Below are 20,699 nucleotides of genomic sequence, written 5' to 3' on the forward strand. Positions count from 1 at the left end.
CAGCCAATAGCTGAAATTAATTTAAAATAAGAAAAAAAAATCTTTTATATGCCCATCAAAAGGTTCTTTTAAGGCTTTTGTGAGCTTGTGTCTGCTACTACATCAGCTAATTACGATTTTAAATTAAACCTAAAAACCTATGTAACTATTAGGTTAGCCCTCACCCTCACCACGCTTTTTTTTTAAGTCAGTTGTCCCTACTTACACAATAGATTCAAAACTTACATCAAAACACTCGTGTTTACTCCTGTTTAAAGCCATGAAACATTCAACATGCATTTAAGTAAAAAGTAAAATGCACTATTTATAAAAACTTCAAGGTTGAAAAACAAAAACACATCCTGCTTATCTAGGTGAAATAATACAATACTGATAAGTGAATACTCATCATTTCTCACCATTGTGTACCCTCCTCTGCCTTCTTGTCATTCAAATAAGGCAGCATCATCAGTAGTTATTGGTAATAAACAGAGCAATGTTATTTCAGAGCCATCAGACAACTGTGTATAGTGCATGTGAATACTGATAGGAAAAAAAGCTAACAAATATACCTTTGTAACATGTGTTTTATAATGTGAAAGTACATTTTAACCTAAACGTGAACCTAATAGTTAGCTTGATGATCAAGCTTAAAAAAGCTTTGCTGCTTAAACCTAATAAAACAGAGAACTAAACAAGCGAAAACTAAATAGCAGCCAAGTCTGTGGGACAGGACGACATACTCCAATATGTTTGTGACTGATCAAAATTATAAAAAGGTTACACTGCCTTTTCATTAACATTAAAATATGTTGTGTAAATGTATCACATTACAGTGATTACTGTGCTTATTTGATATCACAGCTTTACACCGGTTCATCTCTTCATTGTTTTAGAAGCAGCCAAGAGAGAAGAGAACAGAGACCCTGGCCTTTGCTTCAGGACATCTGGGTGGTCCAGTTCTGCCACCTGTCAAAGAGAACACTTGGTAAGTTGAGGCTGAAGATCATATACGGATTAGTATTGTGTAACAGTCTTTGTTACCTGTCCATTGTCCATGACTAGAATACGATCTGCATTCATCACTGTGTTGATGCGATGTGCTATGATGAGCACAGTGCTGTCTTGAAAGGCCTTTTTGATTGTCTTTTGGATCAGAACATCCATTTCTGGATCTGTGGAGGCTGTGGCTTCATCCAAAAGAATGATCTATCAGACAATATGAGCCTCTGTTACTGCAGGAAAGTACTGATTTAAGGAGGAGCACATGGAAAGAAACTACTTCTCACACACACACACACACGCACGCACGCACGCACGCACGCACGCACGCACGCACGCACGCACGCACGCACGCACGCACCTTGGAGTTGCGGAGTAGAGCTCTAGCCATACAGATCAGCTGTCTCTCGCCTACAGAGAAGTTTTCTCCATTCTCCAACACCTGTGCTTGTAGCTTTCCCTCCAGGCTGAGGATCTAAGGGAGGGGGGGATCACAACACAATTTCACTGCTGAATTAGCCTCCTCTTAAGAGTGCTAAGAGTGGTAGCAATCAGAATCCCAGGATAATTGAGGTTAAAAAAAAAAAAAAGGAACCTGGACAAGTCAGTAGCACTCAAGTCCAAATCTGACCTACCAAAAAGCAAAAACAAAAAATATGGTTAAGCAAAGGAAAGTTACTGCACTGTTTACATACCGAGCCCTTCATGTAGCTCCTCTCCAGTGCTGTCCAGATCTCCTCATCAGTGGACTTATTGAATGGATCCAAGTTGTACCTGTGAAGACGGCTGATTAACCACTTACTGATCCACAGTGGTGAGAGCAACATGTGATGTATGGGTTGGCCAAGGTTACCTGACTGTACCAACAAATAGCACAGGGTCCTGAGGAATCACAGACAATTTGCTTCGGAGGTCTTGCAGGCCAATGGACATGATGTCCACCCCATCTATCAGTATGGTTCCTGCTGCAGGCTCCACAAGTCTAAATAGAGCTACTCCTAAAGAGGATTTCCCTACAGACGGAAAGCACAAAATAGCTGAAAATTTACACTGAAACTGTTGTTACAGTGTGCCAGAGCTGCATAAATAGTAACCAACATCCAGGTTAGGTTATTTTACACACAACATATGAGCAAAAGTCAAAGAGAACAACACCTACTGAATCCAGGGCCTTACCAGAGCCAGTCCTTCCCACAATGCCCAGCTTTTCTCCAGGGTGGATGAAGAAATCAAGACCATTCAGGACGATTGGTGTATTCTCTCTATACCTCATCTTATAGTCTTTGAAGGTGATGCCCCCACTGCTAGGCCAGTCCTGTGGGATCTGAGCCTCCTTTACATGCCTGGGAGCCTCAGACTTACAATCCTGCAAAGAATTAACAGTTCAAGGTTAGAGATAATCTGTATATTGGAATTTAAGTCTTTGACATTTAAAAAGAAAAACAAACAAACAAAAAAAACGTGATTGAGGCAGAAAAGCCTGACCTTGATGTATTCCTCGATTCGCTCCACCGAGTTGAATCTTGCCTCCACTTCCAGTGACCGTTTTATAACACCCCGAAGTACGATTGTCAACTGAAGAACCAATTGAATCAACCAAAGATGATTTCAACAAATTTACTTTTCAGTGTCACATTAAAAAATGTTTCATTTGCTGTCAAGATTTACCAGCATGCTGTAGGATAAGGCCAGGGCTTTCCTGTTTGGACTGATTACTTCATTACTGCTGAACACTACAAATAGAGCCACCAATGTGAACATCACAGTAGCCATGAAATCCAGCCAGAAAGTCAGCAGACACATGGCAGAGGAAAACAGGTAACAGTAATTGGAGTTGATGTCATTCAGGTAGTTGAACCTATGACACAAAAAAGGATTTTGTTTTTGTTTTTGTTTGTATGTTTGTTTGTTTGTTTTTGGGTAGGGTGATATATTCAAAGCCTATTTAATATACAGACCAATATCAAAAGACATTGTTATGAAGATCTCACATACTGCAGTTACATTAAATTAACAATGCTGAGATTTATGTTCCTTTTAAAAGCACTTGCTATCTTACTGTTCTATGTGTTTGTCTCTTATTTTGTAGGCGTGGATAGTGCTGAGGCCCTGCAGGGAAGAGGTGGTGTGAGAGATCCATGGTGAGCGACTGATGTTCTCCATCTTCTTTATTTGACATGTGCTCCTATTCAATACGCTGCAGATGGATCACAAACAGACTTGTCATGGCTAAATATTCATTTAACTACTGCTTAAAACATGTAACCATTACCATGGAAGGCTACAACCTGCGAATTGCTCAAATTTGCTACTAAACTAATATGCCAGTTAAATCTAAACAAGAACCAAACGTACAAGAGGAGCAGGATAAACAGGACTCCCATTATAACCACAGCTACCATCAGGGTGGGAAAGACAGCCACAATGTTCATTATGGTGTACAGGATGAGTAGAGAATACTGAAAGAAAACAGCCATGTGGAAGGGAATCTCAACGTCCACATCCTCTTGATCTTTAGAGAAACGATTTAGAATTTGGCCCGATGGAGTCGTGTCAAAGAAACTCATCGGACTATCAATAATCTGCAAGGTGACAAAAAGAAACCCAAAAACAAAAAGGCAGCTTACTATTAGCCACTGAGCATGATCATTTGAAATTGCTGTGCTCTTCATATACTAAACGAGTAAATATTGATGCTTGTTTGAAAGTATACAGCCATGAGTCAGAGATTTTACAGTACCTTCTTATACATTGTGTCATGGAGTTTGCAGGAAGCATTCAAGGTGACATTAGTGTAAACGAAGGCTTTGATGGTAGCAAACAGTGCAGTGATGATCACAGTCATGCCATAAATTAATTGGTAGAAGTGCAGCTGTGGATTCTGAGAGATGTCATCCTGCATGAAAGTTGCATTGCTGCTTGTGTTACTGGGTGACTGGGACAAAACAGAAAACACAGCATTAATGGACAACAAACGTACTGATCCACAGTTTTCTTTTTTCTTAAACCACACACACACACACACACACACACACACACACACACACTTTAACCATGTGAGTTAAGCAATACATGTATACACAGCAAAGATTCACACAGCTGAAAATATCCTCCTGAGACCAAGCTTATTAATTATGTCCACTGTAGTGCACAAAAGAAGCTGAACTGAAAGATACATTTTTCCTCAGTTCTCAGAAGGATATACATTTATATGTAAAAAAAGTAGCTCTGACATGACTGCGCACAAGTGAAATAAAATATCACTATGTTCTAATCAAACGTGTGTAACAGTAAGAACACTCACCCCATCACCCTGATTTAGCCAGAAACTGAGCCACCAGTTACTAAAGACTGTAGTACCAACTATCGTGAAAATGTTTAGGACCGTGAAGAAGGAGACAATATATCCTGGAGGAACATGGTTACAATTTTAAAGCAGGCGGGTTTTATTAACTAGCATCTACAGCTTATAGAAGACTTCACTGCCTAATTTAAAACATTTATCAGAAAAAAAACTGCACAAGTACCCTTCCTCTGAAGCAATAGAAATTAAGTAGATTTAACTTAAAAAGTAAACTTTTAATCACTGCACATGCATGTCTGTATATCAGACCTCCAGCTGCCAGGCAGTACTTCTGATAGGTTCTCCAAGAGACTCTGCCTTCAGTGGTAGACTCCTGACTGACCAGCTGATCACCGGGTGTGAAGACAGCTTAAAGAAAAACAGTTATCAAATCAGTAAGTTCGCTCTTCAAGATCATGGATATTGAAGATCAGACCTTCGTACAAAAGTCTATCATAGTTCACCATGAATTAAATGGTGCATTACAAATCATATAATAATAATAATAATAATAATAATAATTTCATGCTCATGTTTTTAATACCGTTGTTCATCATTCCAACATCTTCACCAGGTCTGAGCTCAGATTCATTCAAGTTGGCAGGATCCAGGGACATCACTTCATCTTCCATCTGCTTCTGAAAAGAGAACAACAACAGTTTCACAGTTAAGTCTGCATACTTAACATAATGAAGCTTACAGAACTCGGTGAATTCAAAGCAACAAAGAACTGATACTAAGGCTTTTGAGCTAACTGAACAGTAAGAGTAACAGAGCTACAAACAGTTGTACTGCAGTTTGTGTGAAATCCTTACTTTAGACTCTTCCATCTGGTAGTTGCTGATGAGTTGAGCATAGCGCCCATTTGCATTCATCAGGGCTTGATGGTTTCCAGTCTCTTGAACCTCACCATCCTCCAGAACCAAGATGTCATCACAGAACTCCAAATACTAAAAGACATAAGTGAAGACAACTGTGAGAAATGCCCCCCCCAAACACTCTTGTTGCATCTGAAGTGGAGTGACTTACCAAAATGGTTCACAATTTGTCATTAAAACAATACCATTAAGTTTAAGTTTTAACAATCACAGCACAGTGATTTATTGAGACTGTATACCAGGTGTGACCAAGAAGTTCCAAGACTGCCTATAAAAGCAAGGCAAAAACCTAAACAGGTTTAAATTTCATGAAGGTGGCCTTCTCGGGGAAGGCTGCACCGCTTCAAGCATGACTGCTTCTTTTAGATTAGTCCCTAGAAGCCCTGCTCTGGCCACCTGAAATTCCCTTTCAGCAGACTCTTTTTTTTTTACTCTGAAGACTGCTGATGAACAAAGTTTGAGAACAGTTGATCCAGGGAGGGGGAAAAGCTGTCAAAACATGCAGAATAAATTAAAGTTGAAGGGGAGAGGATCCGAGATTAAATAAGGTATGGTTTTTGAGTCATGCAACATCATGATCTATCCTTGTATAATTCTAACAGACTTTACTGAATGCAAGATACAACTGGTGACACCCATTTCTTTGTAGCCACATTTAGGGCTCAATCATTTTTGCCACTGGCATCTTATTGTTAGCTAGCATACCTTGTTTACAGTCTTTTTACCATAACTCTGGCCATAATTGAATTTATTCAACAAAAAAAATTCTGTTTTTACATGTATCCACATTTATAACTAATGACCAGTACACAGAATGGGAGGTCAGTCTCTGTATTTCCAGTCAGCTTTCAGCCTATTTCTGTCTTTGTGCAAAATCAAGACAGCTAGCCTATGGCTGTACCATTGTAAGATTCTTTGACATAGGTGTTGTGATGACCTATTTCAAAGATTTTTTTTTCCAAACTCTTGGAGAGAAAGTCAATAAATTCCTAACCAATGCATTTTTGCCATTAAACTTCAACCCATCAAAGCTTAGACTCAGCCTATTATGAAGAATAAAAGTAAAATTTTCTACCTGGAGCTGGTGTGTAACCAGTATGATGGATTTGCCTTGGAGCTCCTTCTTTATGCATTCTTCAAATATGTGTTTCCCTACATGAGCATCGACAGCAGATAGCGGATCATCAAGGAGGAAGATGTCCCTGTTGGAGTAGATGGCTCTGGCCAGACTGATCCTTTGCTTCTGTCCTCCTGACAGATTCAGCCCACGCTCTCCAATCTGACAAAAACCAATAAGCCCATTAGCCACAAGGATTTTATGTCACAAAATCCACTTACAGCAAAATTAATAATAAATGACAAAGTACGCAGTGAAACTTTACCTTTTTAGAAGGTAGAGTTTCTCGAAATAGTACTCATACTAACTTATCCAGTTGTTTTTTTCTTATACCAGTTTGCATTTTGAGATTTATAAACCAAAAGAAAATCAGTAGATTTCTATAAATGATAGGCAGAAATTGTTTTGTATTGTATGGAAATGTTTTAAATGATCTTAGTGTATTTACATCAAGTCAATGTAGGGATCATCTACCTCAGTCTGATCACCACGTGGCAGGGTTTTCAGGTCTTCTCTGAGGCTACAAGCATGCACAACTCTGTCATATCTGTGAAGTAACAATAAAAGACAGCTGACAGTTTATATAACAAAACATTTTAGTGATCATTTTAAGCCAATTTGACGAAATAAATAGTGACAAAAATCATATTTCACAAAAAAAACATGCAATAATAGGCACTGTTGTTCTCACTTACAGATTACTTACCTTAACATCTTATTACTTACTTAACGTCATATTAGTTTACTTTTGAAATGATTTGGTAGTTACTGTTTATATGACAGCAAATTCTCACCAAAGTATGGTATTACTAACTGGAAATAAACATTAGAAAATAATTACTTTGACTGATCAAAAGGTTGCCCCATAAGGATATTTTCTTGAACAGATCCATGGAAAATCCAAGGCTGCTGGGAAACATAGGCAAATGTCCCATCAGCTGTGATGGAGCCTTCAAGGAGGTACATCTAAAAATTGAGCAGGTAGTGTTTAGAAAAGCTGTGTTTACATATTGCTTAGACTGAAGAAAAAAAAAACCTTAACTGGAGAGCCAAATTTGCATAACAGCGACAGGAAAAAACAAAGTACTGAAACACACCAGCCAATAAAAATCAAATCAATCATGTCAATGGGTTGCAGAGACAGGTAAAAGCAGGAAAGAACAAAGGAAATGAGAGACCAACCTGTTCCAAAATGCTGGAAATCAGTGATGTTTTTCCGCTCCCCACATTCCCACAGATACCAAGCAGGTTTCCCTTTTGGAAATACCACTGAGGTTATTGTCTACTCATCCAGAGCCTAGATGACCTCAGTTACAAGAGGAACATAACAGCCAACAAAAATGCCACAAATAGGTAAAGCACACCTTAGGAAGTGTGAAGGAGATGTGTCTGAGAGTTGGTAAGGTTTCAGTTGTTGAATTCAGAGATGTCTCATTCATCATTTGTTCTGTCTCACTTTCTTCTGAGCTAGACACAGGGCCTGACCGCCTGTGAAGTTCGGACCAAGAAAGTGTTGCATTTTCCACCACGATAGCAGAGCCCGCGTCTTGGTTTTTCCTCAGGTAGGGCTCTGGACTCTGGATAAGCAGTATTGTCTGAAATGGACAGACACTGAATTTATATCCAGGTTTTAAAGGTTGAGATTGCCAATTGCAAAAAGTAATAATAATAACAATAATAATAAAGGAGAACACTCAGAAAGTGCAACTTCACCTAACAGCAATGGCTATACTTAAACTTGCTAATAAGTAGATCATTTGTGCTGATGTCAGCAATATTAATATGGAAATTAATTAGATTAATTAATTAAAATGAATATAGTACCATATTACCCCATTAGTGCTCTTTGCTCTCAGGGCTTACTGGCTATCCTGGAGTATTTAAAAGTAGAATGGAAGCCAGTGCCTGAAACCAGCTCCCAGTTTGGATTCAGGAGACAGACACCCTCTGTACTTTTAAGATTAGCCTTTCCTTTTTGATAACACATAGTTAGGGCTGGATCAGGTGACCCTGAATCCTCCCTTAGTTATGCTGCAATAGGTCTAGGCTGCTGGGAAATTCAGATCATGTGCTTCTTCTTCAATCTTCAATCAGACGATTCAATTGGAGATGATGTAATGGAACCTAAAGCTTTTCTTAATTCATGTGACTCCTACCTTTGACCTATGGCCTTGAAGCATTACATACTTAAATGATGTATTTAAATATCTTTACCCATTTGATTGGAGCAGAATTGACAAAAATCCTTGGCTTTTATAAGGTGTAAAAACTTCAGATTTTAAGATATAGTCATGCACTGTGTGATTTTGAGAACTTTATGAAATCATTGTGATGTTGTAGGGCATCGGATTGAAAAATTAAAAAAAGGGTATTATACAGCTCTTTCCATGCACTTTCATATATTACTCCATATGATTTCTGGGAGGTCAAAGTCAAGATTGGGACTCAAGTCCCAAAGGTCTAGTGTATTTTTATGAAGCTTGAAGACAATCCATAAAAAAAAATTCTGGGTAATATAAAGTTTTTACCAATTTTAACATTAGGTGTGTTAAACCTTGACCCACTTATCACCAAAATTAAATACCCTTAAGCTCTTACTGAGATCTACCATCACACAAAATTTGAAAATGATATATTGAAAACTCTAGATGCTAGACTGCTAACAGACTGACAAACAGAACCCATACATATGCCCTCCCTCTGGGAGAAGGAAAAGCAAGGTTTAACAATGAAACAAAACAAGGTTTTTACTATAAGTCAGCATTACATGCTGACTTGTAGATCTACCCTTAATCGTAGATCTAGATCTAGATCTAGATCTACTTTACAGTAGATCTACCCTTAATCGTTTTAGTGACACTCCAGCTTCAATTATCCACTTCAGAGACAAAAACATAATAGCAAGGCAGTAACTCATGAAGTTGAAGATGGCAAAAGTGGTAAAAGCCTGGAAATAAAGAAAAATACAGGAAAATGTCAATTTGTGGTAAAACAGATTTAACATTTTTCATTACTACTGTACTTCTGTGGTACTCACGTTAGATGCGCAAAGTGGCAAGCCTATCACAGTGTGTATAAGGAGGGTCAGAACGGTGGCAAAGGTGGCAGAGAGTAGGGTCGTGCTACGATTAGTAGACTGGATGTAACCCATCAACTTTAGTTGTTCCTTTTCTTTTTTTCTAAATCCTGTGAGAGAAAAAGTTTGCCAGTTTTCTTTACCTTGAATAATATTTTTTGCTCAGACCAATTCTGCTAGAGTTGAACATTCATGTTAAAAAATACAGACAAATAAAGGCGTAGTTCCTTATAATGTTTAAAGATGGGAAAAACAATCACATTGAGTGCTCTTATGCAAGGCTGGTAAGAGAACACAACAGAAATCAAAATCTGTGCATTTTTCCAGTTATTTCATAAACAACTAAACATTTCCGATACTGAAGATTGCTCAAACTTCTAATGAAGAGAGATTGACAAATAGAAAATTAGTAAAAATAAATAATAAATATATGCTGAGAGCATGTATTGGTGAGGCAAGAACACTACTAAAGCCTAAATGTGTTTTTTGGGGCAAATAAATGGGGAACATTCCTATGTGGGTGTGACAGTTGGAGTGTGTGAAGGTCTTAAGACAGCAGTCTCGCCCGTATCCTGTGGAGGTTCTGGCAGCACGACTACATATGTGTCAATTCTTTATTTATATACACATAACATAATTCTGTTGACCAACATGCAGCTACTTAACTTACCCTTAATCTTCTTCTCAAAGCAGTCTTCCCAGGCATACATCTTGATAAGTTTAATGTTGTTGAGAATCTCACCCATTGTTTGAATTCTGCCATCTTTTATCGCTACAGCCTTCAACTTCTTTTTTTTCATGAACACGCCGGAAAATAGCTAAACACCACAAACGCAATATATTAGTGGCTATTGAAAACAAGCAATAAGACAGCAACATTTTAAATATACGGTTGAGTTAAATACAAGTTATTGTTTTCTAATTTTGCAGTTTAAAATCGTGTTAAACTTAATTAAAGAATACTGGCAGTAAAACAAAAAGAATAAGGAGAAAATTATAGGTGATAAAATAGTATTTGTATGAAAAGCAACCAATGACCCATGAACAATAGGCATGTATCTGAGCCACAGCCAGACCAGGACCATGCAGACTAGGGTCACACCTACAGAAGGTCCCCCCTCTATTATGGTAATGCTGCTAATCCCCAGTTTGCAGTATTACACAGCTTTTCCCAGTCTTTGGACCATGTGTCTGGCATCAATTTTAGAATTAGCCTATATTTTTGAAAAATAAAACCAAAAAACACAACATGCTTGAAATGAAAAATGAAATTTCAAATGAATAACCAGTGCATTTGGTTTTTATTTACGTTTTAAAATTTCTCAACCATTTTGGAGACTGTTGTTCCAAAATCTGAGCCATTTTAATACTGTTTGTCTGTTTTTCTCTCCTTATAATAATACTATTTCAGTCTAAGAAATATGTACATACCTGTGAAAACATGACGACAACTTCGATAAAGACTCCAATCAGTGCTGTGTAGCCAAGAATATAGCAGGCGTAGCTAGCGCACACAAGATAGACAACGGGGACAGATAGCACTAAGCACCCAAATGTTACTGCCTCGAAAACTTTGTGGCAATCATTGGTCAAAATGTTAAGTATCTAGATGAAAGTGAGAGCAGAGAAAAAAAATAAACATTTAAGTTTTCCATTCACCTGTGAACTGAAATAAGATGATATAAATACCTCTCCGTTTGAAATGCTCCTTTGTGTCTGCAGAGACATGACCTTCTGAAAGCCCACTGACGAGAATGCTCCTTTCAGTCTGACTGCTGTACGCAGGTTTATTGCCCACTCCAGGGTGGTTAGCCATGTTTTGCTTAACTCTGTGAAACACAGAGCGAAGGCCAAACCAACACAACTGAAAAGTCCAGACTGTCCTGGGTCTCCAATACAGTTTAAAATGTGATAGACCAAAACCGTCTGAAAGGCCAGACAGAAAGGATTGATTTACTTAAAGAGCAGGAATCATTTAAACAGCAGCGTGGTGCATAGTTAGGGTGGATGTAAAATTCACATGATTGGGGTGTAATTAATGTCAAACTGTAGCAGAGAGGGGGCTTTGGGTGATTTTAGCTCTATAATGGAAATGTGCAATTTTTGTTTTTTCTGCTTAAAATAAAAGCATGCACCCCATGCCACTCTTGGTAACTTCTCCAACTAATGTAATTTGTCAGTTCCATATAGCTATATCGTGTTAAGGCGATATTTTTTTCTTTAATTGCTTAGATGGTTTTATTTGTGTTGGGAGAGCAAACCTGCCAATGGCAAATACTGATGTGCCATCATCGAGGAGTTGGACTACCTCTGTAACCTCTTTAGTGTCCACATACTGCCTCATGCTACCAGTAGTGACACTGACCCTAGCAAAGTTAGTGAATTTTTAAAAAAAAAATCAGTCAGAACAGATTAGGGGAAAAAAATGCCAGTGTACATGTCACCTGTAGAACCATTCTTGTTTCTTATTTTCCCCCTCCGGTCCACCTGTTGTTAACTTCATTAATACCAAAGCAGTTGAAAGTGATGAGCAACCCCCTCTGCTACTTAACTGACTAGATAAATATCCCAGAGCTTTATCCCAGTTGTAGTTATACTCTAATTATAAAATTCTCCTTCATTTTTGGAGCAGTGTATTATATATTGTAAGACAGATAACTCACAGGCCCGAGAAATGATGACAATGCCGAAAAGATGGAAACAGCAGTGGACAGAATCAGCCTGGTTCTCAGAAAGCGCAGGGCCACACGAACTAGCGAGGCCTTCTCCGGGCCTCTCTTTGCCACTTCTTCCTTCCAGAGTCTCTGAAGCCTGTCAGACACTCACACTCAGTGGTCTCATTTTAACAACAACTCAAGTCTTTTTCCATGATTAAAACATCCTACATTTGATGTGGACAGTATAGTCTAATTTTTAATGAATCTTTGGCTCAAATACAAATTTCATCAACTAGGTCTATTATGCACTAGTAATACAGTATATGATAAAGGAGTGTAAAGAAATGGGAATCAGAGACCTTTGCGCACTAATGTCAGCAACATCTGAAGGAGATAGTGTGAGTGTAGACATGTCCAGCCGATTCCTGAACAAGCCCCACATGATGGGGATCAGCCATGTAAAAGTTGAAAAGGATGTGAAACTCGCATTTTCCACAGGATGGGACCTAGATATAAAAAATAGGGAAAAATGATCTCTGAAGAGAATGAATTACATACCCGAGTGTCTAGAACATGTTACACATAACCATTTAACAATTATTTAAAAGCCTATAAACCAAGTTTGCCATCACTGAAACTGACTGTGTTGATGAACATCGAAAAGGTTTGAGAGTCTGCAGGCTCTGGTGGTATTTTCTAAATGGTGAAGAGTGAGGCGTTTCATTATCCTGAACATCAGTCGGTTCTGAATTGAAAGCCACGGATCCAGCTTGCCATCGGACACCATTTTCTGTCTAAGCAGTCAGAAATGCAAAAAGAGTCACAATGAAATAAATGTGAATACTGCCTCTTGCATAAGCAGGAACCAAATGAGCATTTGTGTTTTGGGGAGAGGAGACAATTAAAATCAAATATCTATTATCTTAAAACATTCACCTTATAATCTCAGATCTGCATTTAACAACATCAGCCTAAACTGCACCCCTGGAGTTCAGCAAGACATATTTTTAAGATTTGAGCAAAGGCAACCTCTTCACCTGAGGGAAAAATAATTTCACTTTTAAATGCTCATCATTTACCATGACCGGTCATACCATTTAACAAACTGATTAACTGGTAGGCATGATCAGTGGTAAGGTTCAGATCCAACAGTAACTCCAGCGCAGGTCTTTTAGTGAAAGTAGGCCAGTTTAAATATATTTAACTCAGCTTGCTAGACCAGTCATAAGAATCAAATTTAACATACTGGGTGCATCTTTTTATTGAGTGGCTTCACTTATGCCAACAAGAACACGAGACGCTGGTTATCACAGGTTTTCCCAATCGAGGATAACTGTCAAACAGGGACAGATCCAGAGCTGCATATTTACTGGGAATAACTATCCCAGTAAATATGACTTTAACAATAAACTTTCTGAAACAGAGGTGCTGCAGCCCACGGCAGAAACAGAGATAGCAATGTCTAAATGGGGCAAATGCCTAATCAGTGACACTGTTATTTCAATTAGACACGGGAGAAATTCTTTTGCGCTCTTTTAGGATTTTTTTAATGGTCTAGAGCAGGGGTCTGCAACCTTTTACACCCAAAGAGCCACTTGGACCCGGTTTCCACGCAAAAGAAAACACTGGGAGCCGCAAATACTTTTAGATGTCAAAATTTTGACATCTAAAATGAAGATAACACTGTATATATTGTTTTTTACCTTTGTGCTTTGTGTGAACAACTAAGGTGTGTTGCTTATGAAATCCATGAAGTGCTGCAGAGAAAATTGCATTTTATTTACGTAATTAACACATTTTGAACTCTTAAAGAAATATAACAAAAGGAAAGACACCCAGCTGAACTAAAATGATCCATGTAGCAAACAAAAACTGTTGTGAGCCGCCACCCTTATATCGCCTTTGGGCTGTTGGAACCTTGACCTGACTCTTAAAAAAATAATTGGAAAAAAGTACTATGCTGCTGAAAAATGAAAAATAGATATTTGCAAAATTCTGCCTAAATATGTATTTTACCTGGTTAATGCGTGCGGCGGGGCGTGGTTTGCAGCGCCGCTGCAGGGGAGTCGGACGCACCTGAGCGACACCCGCAATCACGCCTCGCCGCCTTTACGTCTGCGCTATCTGTGCTGTTGTGTTGTTGGTGGTGTATGTCGGGCTCTGAGCTGAAAAGCTACAGCCGGCTGTATGCGTACAGCAACCGTGTGTGAAAAGTGCTCAATAAAGAGATGCTCAAAAGCGTGTTCATGGAAACATCGTCGGGTCTGCTGTGATTTGTTTACAATGGGACTTCTGCTCCTGAACCTCTGCGCACAGAATCCGCAAATCGGGGATATAGGAAGTCAGTTTACTCACGGTGTTTGTCTTTAACATATAGTTCACGGTGGAGAACAGCTGCTGACATAATGTGGATCCGAAGATCCGTAATTGGCCTATCTGGGGTTGAAAGTCTCGATAAATGCACGGCGTTTCGGCGGGTATACCGGCTTCCGCGAGTGTGACGCTTATTTTGAGCGATGAAAAAATAATAGAATATAATTTTATTTTTATATTTCAAAATCACAACAATCTTCCAATTTAGAACTACGAGTTAAAAAGAACTAACATAAATAAAATACACTTCAGCTAAATACTTCTAATTTATTTTCCCAAACCACGCGGAGCCGCAGTATAAGGACTAAAGAGCCGCGGGTTGCCGACCCCTGGTCTAGAGCAATTAAACTACTTTAAAACTAGTATTTTACTTAGACCTAAATAAAGGAAAAAGTTCTCTCTTCTGAATCGGAATTTCCTCTGCTAATCACGTAAATCGTCAGTTTTAGGTAGTTTGTTAAAAAGAGATACCTTCTTACCGTCTCCACACAGCGGTCCTCAGGATTATCTGCGGACACCATCTTCCCTGAGAAATGATTGGTCAGTAGGTGGCGTTTTCAAAGTTTGGGGTATTTATCAGGAACTTGACCTGCTCCCTGGAAAAGCAAAAACTTTAAAGAAAATACGCCTATAGAGCCCAGGGAGTGATTAGGAAGAATGAGAAGAGGAAAACTGCTTGACACTAGATGGATGGAGGTAGATATCACGGGAAGAACATGTTCAAGCTGTGAGGTTAATATTTTCCTTACTTACCACAGGTAGCCAAATTTCACTGCGCAAATATTTCGACATCTGGTTTGTCTGAGACCTTATCAGAGAGACCGGTCTGTCCTGTAACCCTTATGCCTCAGGACTGGACATCACAGACGGGTTCAGACGAGGTTTTCCTCAAACCAGCCTCCAGTTTTAGAAGCACACACAGTGCAGATCAAGGACGTAGATTTGGCATGGACGGAAGGGACATGTCCCCACCAATATCCAGCGATTATTGAATTGTCCTCACCAATAATTAGATCTCTTCGAGTAAAGAAAAACAAACCCGATAGAAAGAAAAACACGATCTGTCAACGTCTCATTCACCCAGCGGTGCAGAAAGAGTTAAATTACGTTCTCTACTGGAGTCCTACCTCATGTGACAAATATGGCCAATGTGATTGGCTGTGCCTTTCAGGGAGCTCTGTTTAGTTTTAGCAGCGGCGAGCCTGCGCTGCGAGGACCTGCAAGGAGGAGAGGAGGATGGCAGCAAAAAGGAAGAACCTGGATATAAGAAAGTATTTTTCAAAGAAACCTGTCAGTCACTTAAAGTCAAGTTCACTCATAAAATGTGTCCGTCATTGTAACGTTACAGGCTATGCTAGGCTTTGGCCCACATCAGTCTAAAACTGTATGTGACCATGAATAGCGTGTTTTGGAAACTAACTGCACAACAGGCAGCAGTTATCTCAATCTCCCAGAGTAGCATTTCTAATTTAGATTGAAACTGTCAGAGAAAACAGCAGCCTCGAGCAAGCCAGGATATTAGTTTACAGAGGCTGTACCATGTCCACCAGGGGAGACTGGACAGTATAGATGTAAAACAAATATGCCAGCAGTTTATCTCAGTTAATGAGAGGAGAAGGCATGCGTTTGGCTCCTTCACATAGTGGACATTGAGTTGTTGTGTGGGGCACCAGTAGTCCATGTCTGTTGCTGTAACAGTAGTTCATGTTTAGAATAAAAAAATCCCAGCTCACTGATTTGATCGGGGCAATAGGTGCCTAAAATGTTGCATAATTTTGCTGAGAGATCTTTTACTTTGTGGTAATCTTAGATGAGTAGTTTTATGGACAAAAACCAGCAGGTCATTCAGTGTTCCCTTAGTGCTAATGTGTCAAAGGAAAACCTGGAAGGAGAGCAAGAAACACAAACTCAGTTTATTTCGTGTACACGGGCGAAGCTTACTGCGTGGCAAGACACAAGCAAGTGGCGCAGAGCCTCAGTCCGTTCTTTATTTTATAGCAGAGAATAGATTACACAGCATCTCTAGGTGGAGCATACGTAATAGAAAAACATCTCTAGATATGGTTATCGCATGAGTGGCCGTTATCCATAAGACAAGAGGAACTAGTATCTTTTGTCATATCAGCTTCAGGTTGGAACTGTCTCTGCCTGAGAGTGTGTTACTTTGTAACTTCCTCACGCATGCTTCTGTTCCTTAATCTGTAGGTTGCAGGCACATCATGTTCTCACAAGAAATTATACTTAAGCAAAATAAAAGTTATCAAAGTAAGTAAATGTAAAAATCTCTTAACATAATGTATCAGAGATGTTGGTGTACTATAACTGAAGGAATGTTGTTAAGTCCTTAAAGTCATATTCTTTTATTGTCATGACTGTATTTGAAGCTATTTTTTATTTTTGTATGATACCTGATTTATATGGAATATGGCTGAAGTAAACTAAATTCTAAAATACTTAGTCATTTGTTTAATAGTAATTTAACATTATATTATTCACATATAAAACTATGACTTGTACTTTTAAATGGTTCAAAAGCATGTAGAATAGCATATGTAGGCAAGTATATTTCTCCTTTTTTATCAAGAAGCAAAAGACAAAAAGGGGGGGAAAAAAAAAAAAAAAGAAACAGGGCAGGGTTCGGTGGTTGAATCATCCGTCCCCACCAATGCCAAAACCAAATCTACGCCCTTGGTGCAGATGGTGCATATTTTGAGTTTTTTTTTTTGTGCATCCTAAATATTACGGTAAGAGAACTTAAGGCCCAATTTCAAAGTAAAGGTGAAAGTGAAATTCGGGAATAGTCATTTTATTCGCATTCTCAATTTATACAAAGTACACGACATTTCAAATGGCTATTATTTAAAAATCCAAACTAACGCGGTATTAAGCGCTAATACTGTGAGCCAGGCCTAGACTAGTATCTGGCGTACGCCTCTGGGCCTGTCCAGGGCTATCATAATTTACCCAAAAAAGTATATTATAAATATTTTTTTGCGACCGCGATGTAATTTTCTTGAAGGACATTGGGCTTATCCAATGAAATCTCTCAGCCCTCCTCGGCCTGTCCGTCCCTCCCCTTTTTAACCTAGGTTATCAATTTCAGCTGGCCGGAGTTGGAGAGGAGTGGCATTTGGACAAATGGACAAAAAAAAAAAAAAAGCGCAATGGGAGCGAAGAAAATTCCGAGAAAAAAGGGGGGGAAAGCCTTGGAGTAAACGCAGCAAAATGAGCAAAACTTACTGATATGTTTGTCACCACAAGTTCTGCTGCCACAGCTCGTGAGGAGGCAGAATTAGCGATCCAGAGCTATACGTCGGAGGAGGATGATAAGGAGAGAGACGTGACCCAGGGAAAGATTGAGGAAGAGGTCAGGTTAGCTTCTGTCAGCCCGGTAAAAAGTAGCCGAAATGTTAAAGAAGAGGGAAGTTTCATGTAGGGAGTGCAAAGGGCTGGAGTGTGTGTGTGTGTGTGTGTGTGTGTGTGTGTGTGTGTGTGTGTGTGTGTGCGCGCGCGTGCGGCTGTGTGTGCACTTGTGAGAACAAGTGGGGGTCGGGGGTTGCCTACACGTAAGCTTGCACACAGTCAGAGTTAACAACGACAATGTTTTGGAATGTGTGAAATAATAACAACAACAATAATAATAATAATAATAATAATAATAATAATAATAATAATAATAATAATAATAGTGAATTAAAACAGAAAACGTAAAAAGGAAGCACGTAGAAGAGCTAGAATTTATACAATTTTAAAATGATAAAAAAATGATTAGAGACAGGTCTTCACTAAATAGTATGTGCGCCAAAAGTATGCAAATTCTCAACATAGAGAAGTATTACAAGACTTATTTTATTCAGTCAGACTTAGAGCTGGGCGATATAAGATTTTTTCATATCACCATATGTGTTTTTCATTTCTGGCGATAACGATATATATCACGATATAAGCCAAATAACTATATTTGCAAGATTTAAATGTGCCCTTGCTCACAAGTAAAATGTGAAATAATTAGCAGCTTCTTTTAATTTAAATATTTATTTCCCATAATAAGTTCAACAGGGTAGATGTACTTAAGGAACATGAGACTTCAGTTTCAGATAAATAAAGGCAAATATTGCAAACTACACAAAACGTAGCCGCTAAAGTGTTTAAGTTTCAAAATAGAACAAACAAAACAGACTACTAAATTGTCAATTCCACTTAAAAACAAAATTTTAATTCTAAAAATAAATCTTAGTTCGTTTTACAGAAGAACAGACAAAATTGACTAACTTTTGTCAACATTAAATAAACTGAGAACTAAAAGGAAATTCTCAATCTCTCCTCGTTGAATAGCTTAGCTTTTCAAACAGTTTTAACAGTTACTTTAGTCTGACAAAAGCCGAATGACGAATTAGCGCTTTCAGTCAGAGATTGAGCATGCACCGCTTTATTGTATTTCCAGACTTGCTTTCGGCACAATTTACAGTGTGCGCTACTCTGTTTTTTTGTCAGACTTGAAATACCTTCACACTATGGAACTTCTGTGGTCCTTCCGTTCCTGCGGCATTGGAACCATTATCTGTTTTTTCTTCGGTAACCTTCGCTCACGCTCTCGGTTGATTTTTCTCTAGTCGGCAAACTCATTTCCTTCATTACCTGGGCAGCCCGACTGGCTGCTTCCCAAACAAATACACATGTGCGCCTTGGCACTTGTGCTGCACGTAACAAGTCACGTGACGTGACGCTGCGGCTGTGATTGGTTCGGCTCTGCGCTACTTAATTTGGATTGGCTGTTCTTTTTTTTTTTTAAGAGGACAAGAGAGATGAGGCCTATCGCAATAGTTTAATTTTTCTATCGAGAAAAAGTTATTTCGCAATACATATCGTTATCGTTCTATCGCCCAGCTCTAGTCAGACTTAAAACATTCATATATTATTCGGCTAGAGAGTTATGTGTGTGTATGACAGAGAGAATTGTTTTTACAGCCTTCATTTTTAAATAACGCTATGAGTAGATTTGGTGTCCAACTTACTGATATTTTAGCTTGCCATAAAATTACAGTTTGCAGGTGTTACAGTTTACAGTTATTATTGTCATGTAATATTAGTAAAATTTTTCTATGGTGAAATGGATGATTTATCATCGATAGGTTAACCAGAGAATTGTGACACTGTGGCCATCTCTCCAAAGATGAATCCCTGAGTAGTGAAACAGCATATCAATTTTTTAACATGGTTACTCTCCTCCTTGTAGGCTGCTGCACTTTATTTTAATTTTTGAAATCACACAATGTGCACATATATCCTCTGGTGTGTGATGTGCTTTCGCATGGGCCGCCATGACCTGTGAGAATGGATCTAAAGTGAAATTAGTCTGTGGAAACATGAAGTTTGGTTGTAATGGTTATATGTACACAGTGTTTGAAATATTAATCTTCAATCCGGTTATTGACAAATCTTTTTATATTTGATTATTTCTATTTTAATTCCAGATGTATTTGTTATTTATTTTATGATTTTGTTTATAATCATCAATGACAGACTAAATGTGTCAATATTGAAAATCACATTCACTTGAAGATGATTTTAATATGAATTCAGGTCTCACGATTCATTGCACTCTAAACATTGGTTTTCACACGATGATTGGCAATAGTTGAAATCTCTTTCTCCAGTCTTGGAACTGCCATGCCTGCTGTATAAACGAGCATTAGGGCAACATGAAGGAAAAAGAATACTAATCATTTTGAGAATAAAGTCGAAATTTTGAGGAAAAAGTGGAAATACTCTTTTGAGAAATAGTAGAAATAATATTTTGAGAAAAAAGTTGAAATGTGCAGATTACAGTTGTCTCAAGACAAGTCTGAGTGTTCTTCCATCTGACCAGATGCAGCTTTTTGCACCATCTTTTCAACATCCTTATACTGATAAACACACTGTGGCCAAATGCTAAAAGAAAAATCATTTTCTTCCTTGTTACTAAAACTGATTCTGAAGTGCGATTTCACTAACTCAGAGGGTAATGCAACCGTGGCAGTTTGACTTGAAGCATTCATAATATTCAACATAATCTTCACATTTTGACTTTTTCTCAAAATACAATTTGGACTTGTCTCTCACTTCGAAATGATCAATCATATGTATGTATATATACATACATACATACATGTCTGTGGCCCTAATACTTCATCCTATTGCTGCCCTTTGTCGAGTCTGTACAATAAAAGAAGGGTTTGTAGGAATTTGAAAACCTTAGCCCCCCCCCCGCAAGTTTGATCGTACAATCACCCCT

The 20,699-nt window shown here is 38.5% G+C and overlaps 1 protein-coding gene and 1 long non-coding RNA gene across 6 annotated transcripts; one reads left to right on the forward strand and one right to left on the reverse strand.

Annotated features, from left to right (window-relative positions):
• Window positions 1-278: 278 nt before the first annotated feature.
• LOC100701236 (multidrug resistance-associated protein 9) lies at window positions 279-15,432 on the reverse strand. Of its 5 annotated transcripts, XM_019360878.2 has the most exons (30): window positions 15,179-15,432; window positions 14,905-15,021; window positions 12,695-12,846; window positions 12,412-12,558; window positions 12,059-12,206; window positions 11,085-11,321; window positions 10,827-11,000; window positions 10,066-10,213; window positions 9,357-9,505; window positions 9,159-9,266; window positions 7,684-7,914; window positions 7,502-7,573; window positions 7,161-7,285; window positions 6,794-6,866; window positions 6,278-6,481; window positions 5,140-5,274; window positions 4,869-4,962; window positions 4,595-4,693; window positions 4,286-4,389; window positions 3,722-3,916; window positions 3,337-3,563; window positions 3,041-3,178; window positions 2,650-2,839; window positions 2,467-2,556; window positions 2,158-2,347; window positions 1,835-1,994; window positions 1,677-1,755; window positions 1,343-1,456; window positions 1,024-1,188; window positions 279-948 (listed from the first exon to the last, which is right to left on the reverse strand). In XM_019360878.2, exons 2-30 carry the CDS (start codon window positions 14,944-14,946, stop codon window positions 856-858), a joined length of 4,083 nt encoding a protein of 1,360 aa, XP_019216423.1. In that variant the 5' UTR covers window positions 14,947-15,021; window positions 15,179-15,432; the 3' UTR covers window positions 279-855. The 5 variants fall into 5 exon arrangements, with proteins under 5 accessions (XP_019216423.1, XP_025763755.1, XP_019216433.1 ...); XM_025907970.1 differs by lacking the exon at window positions 12,695-12,846 and having other exon boundaries at window positions 14,897-15,021; XM_019360888.2 differs by lacking the exon at window positions 15,179-15,432 and having other exon boundaries at window positions 14,897-15,150.
• On the forward strand, window positions 7,532-9,007 carry LOC112847117 (uncharacterized). Its single transcript, XR_003220464.1, has 2 exons — window positions 7,532-7,672; window positions 7,791-9,007. It is a non-coding gene; the product is annotated as an uncharacterized LOC112847117 (long non-coding RNA).
• Window positions 15,433-20,699: the final 5,267 nt, after the last annotated feature.

The sequence above is a fragment of the Oreochromis niloticus genome, linkage group LG1 (assembly GCF_001858045.2).
Source record: "Oreochromis niloticus isolate F11D_XX linkage group LG1, O_niloticus_UMD_NMBU, whole genome shotgun sequence".
In the NCBI taxonomy this organism is placed as follows: domain Eukaryota; kingdom Metazoa; phylum Chordata; class Actinopteri; order Cichliformes; family Cichlidae; genus Oreochromis; species Oreochromis niloticus.

What these genes read in the sequence shown, in the direction of transcription:
- LOC100701236 (XM_019360878.2), bottom strand. Translation starts at nt 14,946, where the DNA reads ATGGTGTCCGCAGATAATCCTGAGGACCGCTGTGTGGAGACG. An exon ending in TTTCCAGCATTTTGGAACAG is followed by an intron (nt 7,286 to 7,501) that starts GTTGGTCTCTCA and finishes CTCAATTTTTAG; the next exon opens with ATGTACCTCCTTGAAGGCTC. An exon ending in GTACTGCCTGGCAGCTGGAG is followed by an intron (nt 4,390 to 4,594) that starts GTCTGATATACA and finishes ATGTTCCTCCAG; the next exon opens with GATATATTGTCTCCTTCTTC.